Source organism: Sciurus carolinensis, chromosome X (assembly GCF_902686445.1).
Source record: "Sciurus carolinensis chromosome X, mSciCar1.2, whole genome shotgun sequence".
NCBI lineage: Eukaryota > Metazoa > Chordata > Mammalia > Rodentia > Sciuridae > Sciurus > Sciurus carolinensis.
In genome coordinates this window covers 9,824,621-9,844,432 of record NC_062232.1, presented here as the reverse complement: position 1 = coordinate 9,844,432, position 19,812 = coordinate 9,824,621, and the positions used below count along the sequence as shown (strand labels likewise).

At 39.3% G+C, this 19,812-nt stretch overlaps 1 protein-coding gene across 4 annotated transcripts; it reads right to left on the bottom strand.

Moving 5' to 3' along the window:
• Positions 1-1,981: 1,981 nt before the first annotated feature.
• On the bottom strand, positions 1,982-11,717 carry Tceanc (transcription elongation factor A N-terminal and central domain containing). 4 transcript variants are annotated; one of them, XM_047536215.1, is made up of 3 exons: positions 11,621-11,717; positions 8,878-8,986; positions 1,982-3,701 (listed from the first exon to the last, which is right to left on the bottom strand). In XM_047536215.1, exon 3 carries the CDS (start codon positions 3,691-3,693, stop codon positions 2,635-2,637), a length of 1,059 nt encoding a protein of 352 aa, XP_047392171.1. In that variant the 5' UTR covers positions 3,694-3,701; positions 8,878-8,986; positions 11,621-11,717; the 3' UTR covers positions 1,982-2,634. The 4 variants fall into 4 exon arrangements, with proteins under 4 accessions (XP_047392171.1, XP_047392172.1, XP_047392170.1 ...); XM_047536216.1 differs by having other exon boundaries at positions 11,605-11,702; XM_047536214.1 differs by lacking the exon at positions 11,621-11,717 and adding an exon at positions 9,513-9,576.
• Positions 11,718-19,812: the final 8,095 nt, after the last annotated feature.

Genomic DNA, 19,812 nt, shown 5'->3' with positions numbered 1-19,812 from the left:
CCTACAAGGGACCTCATGAATTCTGTGGCCTCTTTGACTTTATCTCTCATCCTTCTTCCTCTTGCTTACTGCCCCTCAGCTGCTATGAACTAGTGCTGTCCCTTGACTATATTGGGCACCCTCCTATCTTGGGGCCTTTGCACTTGTTGTTCCTATAAGAGTGACTTTGAATTGAGAGTCTTTACCCCACCAGGAATACTAAACAAAACCCTTTCTTTTTAGAAAACAAGACATAGTGTGTGAAAAAATTGTTATCCATACTAAGAAAATGTGATGCTGTCTCATTAGCCTAAAGAAAAAAGCCCACATTACTATTTTTCTATCTCTAGTTGCAAAGCAAAACTCACTGATAGAATTGATATGAAATGAGAAAGACTGCAAATTTTTTACACTGAAGAGTCAGGGATTTTCCATTTCAAGTGCTTTTATTTATCTGCAAGTTTAGTTTGCAAAATTCCAATATAAATAAAAACCACACACACACAAAACCAAAACACCAACATGGACTTGAACTAATCAGACTTGGTTTTCATGTGCTGTGTGTGCTCTTTCATAACCACTGAAGAATTTTTAAGATCATTCCAAGTCATATGAAACCACACTTTGTGAAACTCTTTAAGTTTTAGATGACTTTGCAAGTTACTGTTTAGAGGACTGACATGTTGCATCACAGTAAAGCAGCCCAGGAGGCCACAGGGAGAAAAGATATCAAAATAGAACCCATACCTGATGGCCTCAAGCTGATGATTCAAAACCATCTGAAAACACAAATGTATTTTAGTTTTATGCACCTTTTGGGGAAACTGCTGTAAGGAGGTAAAGTGTATATACAGACAGGCCTTCAGACTCCAACAATGGAAGATTGGAGAGTTGAGAGAAAAGAACTGGTGATAAAGTAAAAATGTGTAGGTCTGTAGATAACTTGGAAGTAAGCTTTTTAAAACTATAAAAACAATGAACATATTATGACTTTCCAAGAGAAATATCAGCTGTAATCACATAGGCTTATATTTAAACAATTACACAAATTATTCAAGCACGGGTTACAAAGGCCTCAAAGAAGTAATTTCCTCTTCAATTTATTAGGTAAATAAATACTGGTAGATTTGAAGGTTGAGGCAATGGACTTCCTCTGACAGATTAATGCCATTTTCACTTAAGCAGACCTAACACATCTGCCTTTAAGAACATGAAGACCCCTAACATCAGAGACTAAATGTCATAAAGAGTTTATGAAGAATTTGTGCAAACAAAAGAATGAATAGCTCCTTCAACTAAGCAAGAGGACTCTAAACCAAATTCCAACCATGGGATGAGTTATAGGGTAACTTTCAAGGCTCAAAGGAGATCTGTGAAATGAGAAAAGAGGAAAAGAATGAAGCCCTAGTCAGACAAGATTAGCACCTAAAGACACTATTTGCTTAGCCCCCATCGACTTGAGCACATTTCTCAGAAGTCAACATTTAGCTAATCTCAGATTTGGATTTTCTTTTTTCTTTTTTTTAAAACAATAATGCCCCAGAGACCAGAAGTCATCCAACTTAGAGTTTATTTCATGTGATCCTTCTCAGCATGCAGTGTACCTTCTTGGGAAAAATGTTTTTTTTTTTTTTTTCCCTTTGCTGTCCTGGTCCACATTATAAATTAATTTAGAAATAAAGAATTGTGCTAGAAACAATACTTATAAAAAGTCCATATGCTTGTTCACATATGAAGATATCCATCAGACTATGTATTTGGAAGACAAGAATCTAGGATCAGCTGGGTGTGGTGGTACACGCTTGTAATCCCAGTGGCTTGGGAGGCTGAGGCAGAAGGATTGCAAGTTCGAGGCCAGCCTCAGCAATTGAGTGAGGCCCAAAGCAACTTAGTGAGACCCTATCTCAAAAAAAAAAAAAAAAAAAAAAAGGCTGGGGATGTGGATCAGTGGTTACGTGTTCCTGGGTTCAATCCCCAGTATCAAAAAAAAAAAAAGGAAAATAGAAAAACTAGGATCAGCGTGAGTTGGGCTATTTATGGTTATGTAGCTTAGGCAAGTTACTGCAGCTCTGTGAAATTGTTTCCTCATCTGTAAAGTCTCCAGAAGAACACTCATTTATTAGAGCTATAAAGAAGATCAAACAAGAGTCTTTTTGTGAGAACTTCTTAATTATGACTGTATCTTAAAATAACTGGAAGAATGATAGAAGCAATGTTGAAACCAGTGTCCCATCCTATAGGCTCAGACTGAATTGTCCTAGGCTGGGTCTCTGCTATCAGTGGGATTCAAAGTTCCCCCAGGAGATTCTAATATGCAGCCACTGCTGAGAACCACAGGCCTATTGTAAAGGCCCTGGAGAACAGACCCTGCAAAAATAAATCTGCATTTCTGACAGGCTCCTAGGTTATGCAGACCTGCTCTCAATCCCAGTCTGAGTACAGTGAGGTACTAAATAGCCACAAAGTACAAAGCAATAGTCATCCACTCTTTCTTCCCAAAGGATGATGGTGGTGTGTGCTTCAGCAAATATCTTTTCCTTCTTCTTAGAACTGTTATAAGAATGCTATGCACAAGATTTTAAAGAGTATGAAAGGGTTGTACAAATAAAAGATATCCCTCAGGGTATCTGTTGTTACGGGAACATTCATTTACAATTACAAGCACACCCAGTTGTTATGGTACCACTGCTCCCCACATTCATTACAAATTACGTAGGTCATCATTTGTTCATCTGGGTTTGAATTCTTCACCCAACTTGGAAGAAAAAGTGTTCCTCTGGCAATGACAGTAACCTTGCAATTGTATTTCTCACAGCGCCTGCATTTTATTTTATTTGTCTGTGTGCCATTGATCACTTGGGGAAGGTAATGTTCCTGGATACAAGATTCCGTGTAGGAAGCTCTCAACTGCTTCAGTTCCTTGTTTGCCATCTCCATGACAGTCATTTCAGCAAATTCTCTTGCAGACATAGTTCCAGAGAGCAAGTTTTGTTGTAAGTGAGAGTTTCTGGGGTTCTTCAAATTGGCAACTTTGCTTCTGATACAAGTTTTATATTTTTTGATGTTCTTTGAATAAAGGGTAAAAATGTGCTCTTCAATTTCTCTTGCAAAGTTCTGCCACAAATCAGCTTTTGGCTGCTCTGTGGAAGAACTAGTTAAAGCTGCATGAAGAAGTTCTGTGCATTTAGTTCTCATGGGTACTGTGGGATCCTGCAACTCACTTGATCTCTTGCCAGTGGACTTAGGGTCACTGCCCCCCAAATGCTCTTCTTTAGGCTCCATCTGAATAGTGCTATTTTCAGGCACCACCATGTCATTGAGGTTTGCAACATCTTGGGAGGATTGCAGAGAATTAGAACTGCAGACGCCCAGGATCTCACCCTGACTTAGGTCATGAGAAAGTCCTGCATCTTCTCCTTTATTACCACCCAAAGGAAATAATTTAGGGCTGTCCCTTGGTTTCAAATGAATATCCTTATAAAGGGCTTTCCACTTTGACAGTAAACACTTAGCTTTCTTTCTCAAAGCCACAGAGGGGCAGTTTTTGAGGACTCTGTACACAGCTCTGACCACATCTGTCTCCTGGAGAAGCTCCTTAGTCATATAAATCATTTCTAGTTCAGTAAGGTGGTTGCCAAGATCCTCAAAATTTCTTTTAGACATCAGTTGCTCAATAAGGGAAGCTCTGGCAGCTGTCTGGTTTTTGTCAGACATATTTGCAGCTGCAAAGAAAAAAAGAGGTTTCAGTTTCTTAAGCTTGTCTTTGCTAGTCAAAACTCCTGGATAGTGAAATTGCACTTTCTGCCAGTTATATACACAATGTTTTCTGAAGGAATAATGTAACATAAATGAGTGTGACATGTTAGAAAATGGAATCTGCAACAGGGAATGGTTTAGTTTCAAGAGTTTTATTCTCAGTTGTTGAAGGGAAAAAAAATGGCATGGAAGAGTTTTTGGTGTAACATTAAAAAAGATTGCTGGAGGATCTGCTCTAACTCCACCTCTAATCATACTAATCAATATCTTTCTTTATCAAGATTAGTCAATTCATTTGATGATCATGTTGGGGAAGAAATCATATCCATGTCAACATCAATGTGGTAATGCTGAGCAATGTTGAACTATTTTCCCCTCATATGCGGCTCTATAACTGAAATATTTGATGATTTTATAATCTTTAAAGTGATACTTTTCTGAATATAAAAGAACAAGAAACAGAACAAAAGGGGGATGTTAATACCTTGAGCAACCTAAAGAAATCTTGTGATAGCAGAGGCTGGGAAGCAACTGGAACTAGATCTGGTGGGCACCAAAAATCAACAGGTAGCACTGAATTGACACCTGAATCTTTTGAACAGGATAGTGATTCAAATGATTTATGACTTTGGACTTACTAGTCCCCACCAAGTTTGGTCTCGTTAACTTTTTTTTTTTTTTTTAAATCTTGCATTGGGACTGAACCCAGAGGCATTCAAACACTGATTCACATCCCAAGCCCTTTTTTATTTATTTGAGACAGGGTCTCACTAAGTTGCTTAGTGCCTTGCTGAGTTGCTAAACTGGCTGTGAACTCCCGATCCTCCTACCTCAGCCTCCCAAGTCACTGGGATTACAGGCATGTGCCACTGTGCCTGGTTGGTCTCATTAACTTTTAAAAAGAAACTTTTAAACGTAAAAAGTTGCTACATGATTATGTCTGTGTGAACCTTGTCCGGGCAGGCAAATGTTCACTGTATCTAAGTAGTCTATTTTTCCCTCCACATAATATTCATTATCTTGTATACAAAAAACCCTCAGATCTATATTTTTTCCATCTGGCTTAAATGTGAACACCAGCATCTTGATAGTAGGGAACTTTTCAGAAGTCCATGGATTTGATTTTTATATTAATCAATTATCACTGAACAAACACAGGATAAGAACACGGAAGTGATTCCGGAAAGAATTCATGCAATCTTTCTATAAACCATCTGATAAGTACCTTTTAATCAGTAATCCTACTTCTACAAATTTTCCCTTAAATAGAAGAACGTTTTAAACGATATGGAACATGATGATGCAATAATTTAACCATTTAAAATCATGCTTACAGAGAATACTTAATGACAGGGGAAATAGTCATAATATTAGGTGAAAAAAATCAGGATGTATAACTAAATAGACAAATGATCAAACAATGAGGTACCATATGATCCAGCAGATCTACTCAAGAAAAATGAAAGTGTACATCCACACAAAAGTTGTACACAAACATTCATGGCAGCATTATTCATAATAATGAATAATTATTAAAAATGGAAAAACCCTAAATGTCCATCAACTTATGCATGGATAAATAAAATGCAGTACATCCATATTATAGAATATTTTTCAGAAATAAAAAGGAATAAAGCACAGATTCATGCTACAATATGAAATCAACCTTGAGAACATTATGCTAAGCGACAGAAGCTAGATACAAAAATCCACATATTAATTTATATGAAATGTCCAGAATAAGCAAATCTATAGAGATAGAAAACAGATTGACTAGGTGGGACTGGGGCAGGAGGGCAGTGGAGTAAAAAAGAAAGGGGAGTGGCTGCTAATGGGCACTAGGTTTTCTTTGAGGGGTCGGTGGCAAAAATCTTCTAAAGTTGACTGTGGCAATGGTTTCTATAATCAAATACACCAAGAACCACTGAGCTATATATTTTAATTAATGAACAATATATGAATTAAACTTGACTAAAGCTGTTATTAAAAATAGATCTAGAGGTTGGGGTTGTGACTCAGTGGTAAAGTGCTTGCCTAGCATGTGCAAGATGCTGGGTTCCATCCTGGGCACCACATTTAAATAAAATAAAGGTATTGTGTCTATCTACAACTTATACATAAAATAAAAAAAACACTTGTAGGATTATAAAAAACAGACCTAAATTTTATGTAAAAATTACATATGAAAAGACAGATAGGAGATGCACAAAATTTTAAGGAGTGGCATTTTCTGAGTGGTCAGATTTTAGGAGATTTTTATGTGTTTATTCTTTTCTGTATCTTTTGTGATAAGCATGTGTTGTTTTCATAATCAGAAAAGTTCCTACTCTAGTATAATTTCAAGATAACCTACATACATGTGAGATACACACCTACTGAAAAATGGCATGGGAAGTCAATTAGTCAATTTCTACCTTCCTTCAGGAAGGTAAAGATTGTCTTAAAAGTGGCTGCATTGCCTGGGCATGGTGGTAACACATGCCTGTAATCCAACTGACTCGGGATGCTGAGGCAGAAGGGCAGTGGAGTTCAAGGCCAACTTCAACAACTTAGCTAGATTCTAAGCAATTTAGTGAGATCCTGTCTCAAAATAAAAAATAATAGTGGCTGCATCATCTGTGGCTTTGCATTCAGATGAGGGCTCACAATTTCCTCAGAAGTTGATCACTGAATTCAAACAGTTCCATCTTCCCTCAAGCTCTGTCCCCCAATATGAAAAGGTAAGTTCCCACTGGTGTTTCCCAACTCAAAGATGACCAAGAGTCATCACAGTCTTGATAATTTTACCACCAGAGGGAGCAGCAAAACCTGGGTAGTTTTTTTTTTTGTTGTTCTTTAAAGTCAGTTTAATCGTCACTCAGAGGTCATCAATTCAGGATCTTAAGACAATTTTTCTAATTACTGAGAACTAGTACTTCTTTTTTCCTTTAAAAAAACTTCCACTTTTCAAGACTAAAACCAGTAACAGAGGTCTTCCTAAGAATCGAAGGCCCAATAAACAAAAAACAGGTAAGACAGCACAGAGAAATAGCAAGTACACACCCTCAATTGCTGAACATTTCTCTCGGCTTGTGTTCTTTAGATCTTGAGGAAGTCAAGCAGTTGAGTCACAGTGGTAAGGCTCAACACACTTGAACCCTGACCCACTTGGTGGAAAGTTCCTTCACAAAGAAGAAATGTCCATTCTACCTGTATTCTCAGCACACTGCTAGTGAAGAAATCAGAAATGAGGTGTACCAGATGTTCAGAAAGGTGGTTAGTTAAGAGACATGCCTACATTGCCCACAAGATGAGCAGTATTTGACTCAGATCAGAATTTCTCAAGTGAGGATCAGAGTTTCTGAAGGGGAATTTGACCACAGCTTCAGGGTTTCAGTGGTATGAAAGCAGTTGTTTGCTTTGCCAGCAAAATGTTTTTACCACTTTTGTAAATCTACAGAAGTTAATGCATTCATGTGTCAAAAAACCAAACAATACTCTGTTCTTCATTTCATATGTTCTTTTGTTTGATGCTATGAACATGGGTGTACAACTATTTCTTCAACTCCCTGCTTTTGATTCCACCCAGAAGTGGAATTGCTAGATCATATATAATTCTGTTTTAAATTTTTTTCTTTTGGTACTGGGAATTAAATCCAGGGGTGTTTATCCACTGAGCCACATCCCCAGCTCTTTTTTGTGTTTTATTCTGAGACAGGGCCTAAGTTGCTGAAGATGGTCTTAAATGTGCAATCCCCCTGCCTTAGTCTCTTGAATCACTGGGATTATAGGTGTATGACACTGCACCCGGCCAGATTTTAATTTTTAAAGAAACTCCCATACTGTTTTCCTAGTTTTGTTTTTGATGGAACTGGGGATTGGGATTGAACCCAGGGGCACACTACCCTAAGCTACATGCCTAGATCTTTTAATTTTAAAAATTTGAGATAGGGCCTTGCTAAATTACTAAGACAGGCCTCAAACTGGTGGTCCTTTTGCCTTAACCTCCTAAGTCACTGGGATTACAGGTATGCACCAATGTGCTTGGCTCTCCTTTGTATTTTTAACAGCATTTCAATGCTGTCAAACTTTCTATACTCCCTATGAGACAATCACATGGTTATAAAGCATTTATTGCCCTAGGACTTTGTAATAATGGAAACCAAAGGGACACAAAACTTGAGAATTGCCATAAAAAGATAAAGTAAGGTATGTGTACATTTCAGTTCTACTTAGTTAACTCAACAAATATTTATTATATGCTAGGATGTGCTAGATGCTGAGCCTAAAGAGGTGGTCTCTCCACTGAAAGAGTTGACAGCCTACTGTCAAAGGAATACTGACAAGAAAGTGGCCAATTATGTAGTGAGTTCACAAGGACAGATTACAGGCCACTGAAGAAACGCCCAGAAGGGTGGATACCAAACTCCATTTGGGTTCTCCTCATCTGGTCAGTTGCAATTTACTCTGATTCGTGGCACTGGGTTAAAGGGATCATCCTCTAGTACAGAACTCAGAAAGACATTTCTTCACTCTCCTGTTTAAAGCCCTTCAGAGGTTCTCCTCTGCTCTCAAGATATCACCCAAGATCCTTAGCAAGGTGATGAAAAGAGACACTTCTAGACCTCCCTCTTGACTACTCTTAGCCACAGATGGGTACTGCCCATTTCACAGCTTTGGGCCTTTGCTCCAGCGGCTCCCTAAGCCTGGCCTCTTTCTTATCATAAGTGGTTCTCAACCCTGACTGTATATTAGAATCATCTGGGGAAATTAAATAATGAAAATTAAAACAATGCCAGGGCCTTAACCCAGACAGAATGAATCAGAGTCTCTGAGGGTAAGGCCTAGATATTTGTTCAGTTCTCCAGCTGATTTTGATTTAAACCACACACAGACACAACCCCATTCCTTTCCCCACATCATTCCCCTCCCCGCACCAGCAGCAGTAGAACCTCCCAGATAGACTGCCATCAACCCCAAAGACAGCTGCTCCTGAACCAATGCATAGAACCTCTATGACTTTGGATTTTGATAGATGAGTCCTCTTAAAGCAGAAAACACTACTGTGTACAAATCACCTGACAACCTTTACCAACTACAAATGGTGATTATGTTGTAAGCATCATGATGTATACAATGCCTGATATTCACTTCCTCACTTACCTGTTAACAGAAGACAATGTACATTTACTGAGCAATTCTATATGCCATAGAAACTCATGTCATCTCAATCGGCACAATAAGCTTATCTCCTTCTTGCAAGTCAGAAAACCTGTTAAAAAATCAAATAATTGCAGTGTTTTTTCATAGTGTTTACTACATTTAAAAAACATTTGTCTATCTGCCTTCCCCACAAGACCATAAGAACTACATCTGTTTTATTTACCTATATATGCCTGCCCAGTGCTTACTATTGCCCAAGAAATGTTTTGTTAAACAAGTGACAAGCATCCAGGATGCTCTCTCTCCTGTCTGCTTGTTAGCTTCATTTCTTTTCACTGCAAACCAACTTGCATGTACTCACTGCACCTAAGCCCAATGCTCCTCAGTTTCTTCCCTGGGAGATGAATCCCATCTCAATTCTAGTTCAAAAAAATCATTCAAGAAATCCTAAATTAAAAAAAAAAAAAACAAAGAGTGGAGCATGGGGGCTGGGGTTGTGGCTCAGTGGTGGAGCACTTGCCTAGCATGTGTGAGGCACTGGGTTCATCTCAGCACCACATATAAATAAATGAATAAAATAAAGGTCCATCAACATCTCAAAAAAAAAAAAAAGAGTGGAGCATGGTGGCACACACCTGTAATCCCAATGACTCAGAAGGCTGAAGCAGGAGGACTCCAAGTTCAAGGCCAGCCTCAGCAACTTAATGAGGCCCTAAGAAACTTAGCAAGACACTGTCTCAAAAAAAAAAAAAAGAAAAAGAAAAAAGAAAAAAAGGCTGGGGATGTAGCTTAGTGTGTAAAGCACCCCTGGGTTCAATCCCTAGTACCCAAAACAAAACCACACAAACACAAAACAACAACAAAACAACAAAAACCCAAAGAAACCATTGTGGGCTAATCAAGTGGGTCTGAGAAGCAAGTCTTTTGGATATGGAGGGTCAAGAAAGTATAGTTGCCAGAATTGAGGGGTATTGAGCAAGTTGGCTCAGTTCTTTGGTCATTCTGTGTCTTAGTTTCTTCATCTACAAAAGGGGGAAATCCAATATCCTGAAATTAATGAGAATTAAACTCGGTAGTTTTTATAAAGTGCTTAGAATTATGCTTGTGGGTCTACAATTAAGTTTTATATCTACCATACCAGGTGTTGTTCCAGAGCAAAGGTCAGACACACAGTTTAGGTTCTGCAGACTGTGTAGACTCCTCAACTCTACTGCTCTTATAGCAGGAACAGTTGACACAGAAAATACATATGAACCGGCATGACTTGGTTCTGATATAACTTTTTTACAAAAGTAGGCACACCGGATTTAGCCACAGGCCCTACCTAGTCTGTTGACTCCTCTCTAGAGCAGTGATGTCCCACAGAAATATAATTCAAGCCACATATCTAAATTTTTCTAGCTGCATGCAGTGACCCATGCCTATAATCCCCGTGACTCAGTAGGCTGAGACAGGGGGAATGCAAGTTGAAGTCTCTGCAACTTAGTAAGACCCTGTCTCAAAATTTAAAAAAAAGGTCTGGGGCCGTTGAGGGCGCACACGCCTGTAATTCCAGAGGCTTGGGAGGCTGAGGCAGGAGGAGAGCTGTTTTGAAGCCAGATTCAGCAACTTAGCAAGGCTGTAAGCAACCTAGAGAGCCGGTCTCCAAAAAAAAAAAAAAAAAAAGTTGGGCATGTAGCTCAGTTGTTGAGCGCCCCCTGGATTCAATTCCGAATATCAAAGTAAAAATTTTTAAAAATACAATTAGGTGAAATCAATTATATTTAATCTAGTGTATCCAAAATATTGTCTTTTATTTTTCTCTGTTCTTTTTTAATGTGGTGCTAGGGACTAAACCAGGAACTCACTGAGTTATAATCCCAACTACCCCAATATTTTATAATTGATATAAACAAATTGGGATATTTTAATTTTTAAAATGAATTTCCCCAAATTTTCCGTTTTAAACTTATAGTACATCTCAATTCTGACTCATCACTACAAGTTCTCAAGCCTTATGGAACTAGTATCTACCTTATTGGACAACCAAATTGTAGAACAATGCTAATATGAATGATTCTTAGATATACATCTGCACCTCTAGCTTCTAAATACACACCGAAAATAAGTTTCTATAGTGCCAGCAAGAGTAGGCCCTAAATATTTGATTGAATATATAAAAGCTTGTAAATATTAATATTACATACGGGCAAGGTGCCCACGTCTGCACTAAAATTGCCTAAATCCTGAGAAGTACCAGATGAAAGTTCACGGTGAAAATTTCCGAAAGCTGATAACAAATCAACAGTAACTTAGATTTGGCTAAATTTTTAATTTTTTTTTCAAACCTAAAGAGAAAATTTAACTTTCTAACCCTAACCCATGTACAACTCTCCAGCTTCAAGGGGAGCCCCTCCCTCAACCGAAGGAAAACAATACCAAATGTTGGCAGGGGTGCTGTATTTTCTGAACAGCCAAGGCAACGCTACACTAGGACTCTTTCCCATAATGAAAATTTCTAATAAAGGTGCAGCGAGGGGAGGGACCAGTCCAGAGGCCCGGTCGGGCAGGGATCTGGGTTCCGGTGCGTGGGGTCGAGCACTCAAGCAAAATCTGCAGTTAAACATCCCAAGGTGACCGCCCGGTAGCCAGCACTGGAGTGGCCGCGGCCCCGAAGGTTCCGCCCACTCGGGCGACCTCGGCTGGAGGGGAGGGTGCGGGACAGGGCCTACGCGGGACAGGGCCTACCCGGCCCAGGGCGCACCGGAGAGCCTCGGCGAGCGTGGCAGCATTCCGCCGGAACATGGGCCCGCCCAGCTGAAGGGCAGAGACCAGGGCGATACAGCAGCGTAGGTCACTGAAAAGCGCAGGCGCAGCCCCAGAGCCCTCAGCGCTTCCGCGTCCAGAGAGAACATCCGGTTCCCAGGACTGTATGACGAAAGCTCAACCAATCTAAGTCCACGGAGCGGAGAACGTGGGCGTGGGACCTAGCGCGTGCGTGTAAGGAAATGGCGCCTGCGCAGAGCGGTTCGTGGCTGTGGGGCTGTCCTTCCGCGGTTCCCTGAGGGAGGAGCTAGCACACGCCTGGGCCTGAATTGAAACTAACTTGGCTGCTGTTTTTTTTTTTTTTTTTTTTAAGCAGCGAAGTACTCTGCAACTTATCCTTTCTGCTTTCTATTAAGACAATTAGTACAGTGCTCAGTTAGATGCTGATATAATTGTGGACATAAATGTGAATCGTCTGTTTAACAGTAATTAATCCAACACATTTATTGCACAGTAGTAGACGTTCTTTAAATAGGTGCAACCAGAACTTCTCATCTGTGCACATTTTTTGCCTGCAAGTGTTCACTAAAACCACAGTGATGTTTGAACTAGAGAATGTGGCAGTCTCCTTTTCTGATCCCCTGTTTCAAGATAATTTGAGGAAAGGTTAAAGGAAGCAAAGTTGGATTGGATGCTGTTCAGAAAGCAGGGTGACTGTGATTGAATAACGTAATAAATCTTACCTACAAGGAGGGAGGACAAGACAAGTGATGCATATTGGTCATGATAAGGAATGGTCATTTTTTTGTCTTTGGACAATGTTTATGTTTTGTCACTGTTAAGAAATGATTACAAAGGAGTCATGTTTTTGTCACGATCCATCACTGTCAGAGAATAGCCTCCTCTGATGTTGATGTTCTGCAAAATTATTTGTGTTCTGTAAGCAAACACCAAGGTCCAACTGAATACTGAGCCAATTTGGTGCCGTTAATGGTTGCTTTTCTCTTTCTCTCCAGTCTTTAAACTACTACAGGGATAAGCTGTTTGCTGCTTTAAACTTTAATGCAATTTGCACTTAAGGATTATATTTTGTTAAAGAAAAAATATGATAGGACACTTGTTAAAACATGATAAGGAAGACTTTTTCAGAACCATCTCTATAGATATAGGGACCACTGTAATCAGGTCCTTATGCTCCCCAAACAGCGTGGACAAGTGGAAGTTTATAGCCAAGGAAGGCAGGGGAACAGTGACTGGAAAACTACCAAAAGGAAACCTTAGTGGTAAGGGAGAGTCTGGCTAAATCAACCTAATAGGATTCTTGCTGGAGACAGGCCAAGACCAGACATAACCTGGGGAAGGGGTAAAGGAGAATGAGGGACTTGGATCAGATACTGAATGTGATCAGGTATTGAGGGTAGGAGGTTCTTGCAAAACTGACACAACAAGGCTCTTTGCTAAACTAGATCTTACAAGGAAATCCACAGTCAGCCTAGGAGAAGTTTTAGTAGCCTGAATATATTTTGGCCAACCAAAAAATTTTTGTCAGTCTTTACTTTTGCCTGTTTAAAGAAAAACTGTACATGATTTAAATTTAGCAGATTTCATTTGAGTAAAGAACTTGTGATTCATGAGTTGGGCAATGCTGAGATCCAGGAAAGGTTCAGAGAACTCCATGGGCAGTATTTATTAGACAAAGAATAGAAGTAAAGTACTGAATAGAAATAGGTTTATTGATTGCAATTCACATTTGCCTTGTCTTCCTTCTCTATTGTTACTTTTTTGGGTTCATTTTCCGAGTACTCTTGGTCCCCTTTGGAAATACCCAGTTAAAAATTTGGAGAACTATAGGTCTCCAGAATAACATCTCTGGTTTTGAACAGTAACCTAGAAGAAATCTTCCTTCATGATCAGATTTGTAACATTCAATTCTTAAAATATTTAATATTTGTCCAAACAATTGTACTGGGCTGAGGATGTGGCTCAGTGGTAGAGCACTTTCCTAACATACACGAGGCCCTGAGTTTGATTCCCAGCACCAAACAAAACAAAAACTCCAATTTTGTTCAAAGTATGAAGACTCAACCTAAAGGGTTTAGTTTAGAAACTAGAAGTCATTTTAGAAACTATCAGTAGAACCTCGTGGAATATAATAACCATTTTCTCATGAATTCTGAATTTAGGGAGGAAAAGAAATTAGGCAAGATTCTAAGAGACAAGAATAAAAATGACCCAGGCTTTCTTCTGGTGTGAAGGAAAAAACATTATGTCACCTAAGAGGCAAATTAAAATTATTGGGTAGGCCTGCCTTGCCCACTACAGTTTGCCACATGTGGCTAATTACATTTAGATAAAATTTAAGATTTAGTTCCTCAGCTACACTAGCCAAATGTCAAGTTCTTAGTAGCCATCTGTGACTACTACTGAGCACCATATTGGGTAGCACAGATTGAGAACACGTCCATTGCTTCAGAAAGTTCTGTTAAATAGTGCTGGTTGGAATACAAAAAAGGTTGCTGAGTTCTTTTGGGCAATTTAAAGTAGACTATAAAAGTACTTCTATGATAATTTATCATACATACATGTTTTTCATGCCTTCGTTTTAAACTAATCTTTCAGCTGTTCTGATACTCTGGAATTCTCTTTGATAAATTTCCTCTGGTACAGCAGAAATCCCTTTTCAATTCTTATGAAGTCTCTGAGTGGTGATATTGATATTCTGAGCTCACATAGACAGCCCTTTCCTGAAAATTCCCTAGGAACAGAGGCTAAATCCTTATGGGTCCTCTCCAGAGTCTAATGTTACACATTTCTCAGGGAATAGTTACAGATGTTTTCCATGGAATGAAGTCAGAGAAACTACATTTTTCTGGGTTCTAAGTTGCTGACTGATTAAACACCAGACACAGGACCAGACACAGGGCTTAACTGGGGATGTTCTTATAGGCCACAGAACATAAATACATGGGATAAAAAGACGAACAGTTTCCTTCAAATCTAAGGAGTTACAGAATGTCAGGAAACATAATGAAAAAGCATAGAGTATAGAAACAGAAATCATGTTTAAGTTCTGCAACATATACCTCAGACTTATGCAGATGCAATAACAGAGAAGTAGTGAACATTCATAGAAAAAGGAAGCTTGAAGGAAGAGTTAGTTTCTGCACAGATGAGGCAATGTCCAGCTGGAGGACTAGGGACTGATTAAATGAGTGGTTCTCCACCAGGAGCAGGGAAGGGGGAGCATACACCAAGTATCTGGGAGAGCTTTTGTTAAACACAGCACTCAGCCTTTCTTTAAGCTGGGCAGGATTGTGGGGGGTAAGGTAGGGAGGGAGACTGGACTTCTGATTTAAAACCATTTTTTTCCTCCTAGATTAAGGATTCTTCACTTTTAAACATTGTATAGGAACTTCCTTTATTGTTATAGCCTTTTACATTTAAGTATCATAGAGGATGATTGAGTTGTATTTTAGTTCACTTTTGTTGAGGAATGACTTAAACACAGTAAAGTACACAAATCTTAAGGTTACATCTTGGTAAAATTAGATATATACCCAGTTATTCATCACCTAGATTAAGATATAAACATCTCCTCTACAGGGCTTCCTCTATCTGCCCTTCCCACCGTCCCAGGTAACTTCTATCTGACCTCTTTCTTCATAATTTCATCTCTTTGGGATTGATCAATATGGACTCATATTGCATATACTAGTTTGTATTTAACTTCTTTCAGTCAATATTATGTCTATGGAATTCACCCTGTTGTGGTTTTTCATTCTATGTAATATTGGTCGTATACATCTCCCATATTTTACTGTTGATGGAAATTTGAATTGTTTTCAGTTTTGGACTATTATGAATAAAACTGCCATGAACATTTGTTCTGTCATTTGGTTGGACATATATACTTATTCTCGAGTATATACGTAGGAGTGGAATTGTTGAGTGATAGGGTAGTTGTATGTTTGTTTCTGCCAATACCACCAGTTTTTCAAAGTGGTTGTTCCAGTTGATACTCTAATCAGCAAGGTATTATTAGTTTTAATTTCTTTATATCCCCACCAATACTTGGATTGTCAGTCCTTTAAATTTTATCCATTGTATGGTGGCCTACCTATGTTAGTATTTTTCAGCCTTTGCTACATATTAGAATCATCAAGTGAACTTATAAAACTCCCAGTGACCAATCTGGATGTTTGCTCCTTATCCATTTGCTGGTTCAGATGATGCACTGTCTGAATGACAGGACAGTTGTCCTGCTTTTGGTGGCAAGTGTCATACAGACTTTTTCTGTTGGGTCACCTCACCTACAGGGCAGGGTCTTTCCAAGACAATTGATGCCTACCTACTTGCTTGATATGTACGTAGCAGCTCTGCCCCCACCTAAGCCCCAGAAGGGACTACTCCCTCTGCAGCCCATCTCATTGCCATTATAGGCAGTCTTTTAGAGGTATAACTGACTTCTTGCCTATTGAGTTTTCCAGGAAGAGTCAGGCACCATTCTAGACAGAGTGACCTCTCTGTCTCTCTAAATGGTTCTCTCAACGTCCTCCTCCACTTGCCTTGCAGAAGGGCAGGAAGGAAGTTTCCAAAACTCTAACACCACTCTTCCATTCTTGCCTACATAAGCTGAAGAGGGGTGAGGGACCAATGGATGACAGAAGTAGTTTTGGGTTCACCTTTTAGTAAGCTCTGTGTAAATGGTCTAGTATATCTCTTAAGAACCAGTGGACACTTAACATTGTATTTAGTGTTGGAGCCTTTTATGAAACTCCAAGTTGGGAAAAGTTCCATTTAACAAACATCTTCTTCCATACCTCTTTTTCTCCTTTTCTCACTTTTTGTTCATTTTACTCACTTCTGTATAATGTGAGTTATTTCTACCATAGATTTATGGCAACAGAATTAGCAGAGAAATGATGAAGGACCAGTAAGTTGAACTTCAATCACTTCTTGGTGCATATCATAAAATGAAAGTTCAGGGGGCAATGCAACAACGTTTTTACTGTTTTCTTGCTAGGGATTCTTTGAAAATCCTTTTAATCAGAAAAATATAGAGAAGTATAAAAAGAAGTGTGGCACAGGGAGGGCAACTCCACTCAAAGACCTCCGCCTGCCTACTCAACGGCCTCTCTCATTGCTATTAAGAATGAGGCTCACCATCTGGGGTTTGGTTCCACCAGCATTTCCAGATAGAATACAGATTGCCAGGGATCCTGATGTATGAACAGCCCCAGGAAATGCTTCACTTCATTTTGGTCCTTGGGCTTTTAAAGGGGATCATTTTTTTATCAGCAGTCCATCAGAATAGTGAACCATAAGTGCTGAACCACAAAGCATTGGTATGTACTGCTCCCGTATCTTTCATTGTTGTGCTGTGTAGCCTCATAGCTCTTTCTCATGGACCAACACTGTATGCACTATCCAGAGCCCTCTTTTCGTGGTATGACCTGTCATGTTGCTATGATGGCCTTTTCATCATAAATGACAATATAAAGGATAGCCATGTTCTTGTTTGAGTCTTCAGTGGGAAACACATTTGACCAGTGTTCTGATTTATGTGTCTGAGAGAAGCACTTTCCATTTCAGCCTCATTTTCCCCCACATAAATCCAATACGTTGTTGTTGCTGCATCCTTTGACTTATAAAATAGTCTTTATATTAGTTATTCTTCATTGCAAACCTGACTCTCAGGTCACAGATTTCTGGTGGCTGAAGCAAATGAAGGTGTCAAGTCCTTAGTTGTGAAAGCAGTAAATCACAGACTGGTATGTTGACTGGGATAATTGCATGAACTCAATCCTACCTTTTGCATGATGGGATCTATATGGTGGATTTTGGTGGCACTGAGTCACACAGCTTTCAGGTCACCTTCTGAAAAGCTAATCAGGTATCTCTTCTGCCCCAGGCAGGTGCAGTCCCATGACTCCAACCCATGCTGATTGCACACCCCTCCCTGGAAATTGAATTTGAACAGAGTACTTATGGAGACTACACATGGTGAGAGATCATCCAGGCAATGGTAACAGCCTTATCAGATCATCCCTGCAGTGTCTCCTTGTCCATAGCTCTGCTTCTAGTACTGCAGCCATTTCCAAGGCTGACTCTTTGTTCTTTCCACCCACCTGCATACTTCTACTATCCTCACTGTAACTTCCCTTTACCATAACTTAGCCAGGGTCTATGACTGTGACCTGCTACCAGGGAACACTGACACAGTCATTTTAATGTGACTCCAGGATTTGAGGGAAATTCAAAGAGAATATTTGACATTACAAGATGCTGAAATTCCCTTCTTCCTAGTTCCTTGGATTAAAGCATTGGAAGTTGCTCTTATAAAATTTTACTTAGGGAAGGTTACACTTGAAGCACTTTATTCTCTATGCCTGAGTTATCATGTAAGAATAGTCTCCCTTCACTTGTAAGAGGCTAGTCAAATGATACATAAAACATGTAAAATTGGTAGGGGTGACTTGGAAGGATAGGAAAAGTCTGCAAGATTGGATGTTTCGAGGACTCAAGAGTGACTTGTTGGAAGGTTATGGGTACCAGAGAAAAGCACGAGTTTACAAGATACTGAGGACAGGGAGAAATAGAGAGAAGAGGGAGCAGGAGACACAGAAGACAACTTTGTCAGTTCCTGGTGGCTGCCACCCACATGCGCACAGGCCGCCACAAGGAGGCGCTGCTGGCTCTGAGACAGCATTTCAAACAGTAGATCCTGCAAGTGTAGTGTCTGACACACTGCAGAAGAGCTAAGTGACTATAGCTTGGACTCATCTTAGGAGGAAAAAGACATTTAAAAGGAGTTCTGGATAGAAAAGGAGACTGTAGAAACTTTTAACACTGTCCAGAAAGACCAATAGGTGCAGAGCAGGTGAAAGTTTCAGGCTCCCGAGTAAGTGGGACTATTTCCTTTCCGCTCTGGGGACTGCTGAACTATATCTCAGTATTTCAGCGGCATTCACCTCTAACAGCCTGCTGATGTCTAGGGTCCATGAGGAGCCTGGATGGCAGGCCAAGGAACATCTCCAACATAAGAGACAATGGTGGCTGTGTAACTTTAGTGACAACCCTCCTGACATTGATAGGTGAGCTCACTCTAAGTATCCCAGGTCATCTGGTACAATGTCAGATGAAGTTCATCTTAAAGGGGAGGGGTAAAATACTTTTACTTTTTGAAATAAGTTCCTATTGAAGTATAACATATATATAGAAAAAGGGCACTGCTTGATAATTTTCACAAAGTGAACATGCCCATTCAAAAAGCATTAAAAATTAGAATTATCTGCTTTCCAGAAGTTTCCCTCTGGCATTCCTTTCCAGTACCTCCCAAAAGTGCAAACACAATCCCAACTTCGCCCCTGTAATTTGATTTTGCCTGATTTTGAACATTGTATAACCAAAAGCATATAGCACACAAGTCAGAAAGTTCTGGCTTCTTTTGATGAATGACATTTTAAAAATTCATCTGTGTTGCTGACAGTAGCATTAGGTTGTTCATTCTCATTTCTTTATAGTATGTCACTGAATGAATATACCACAATTTATTTATCCATTCTACTCACAATTACAGATTTGTGAGTTGTTTCATTGGAACTATTACAAATGGTGCTAGTATGAATTTCTATATTGGGTAAGTACCTAGCAGTGGAATTCTGTGTTGGCAATACAGTTTTGGGTTGGAAATGATGCATAGGCATAAATTGACAATACTAAGTCTCTTGTATGGTTTTTGTATCTGAAAAAGGCAAATCCAAATGTGTTTTGAACAACATTGTGAAATAAATGTATAGGATCTCAAAGAGGTTACAGAGAATGAAAGGCTAATTAGCTCTTGCTTAATCACACTTAGCCCAGGATGCTATAGAAAAGTGGTCACAGTATGGGGGAAAAGAACAAAGAAACAAAGCAACAACCTAGAAATGGAAAACAATGTATATGATGCTCCCAAATTGATTGAAGGTATAGATAGGATAATTTTTTTACATATGTAACCTTTGTATCTCAAGCCTACTTCTCGGCAGTACTTCCTTTCTCCAGGCCAAACTCTCACCACCACACTGTACTTCTTCCCAAGACATAAATTATTTATAAATTGTTACAGAATTTTTTCATGTGCGTATTAATACAATTTTATGAAGCATTGATATGATGTTTAAAAACACAAGAATTCCAAAATGGTTA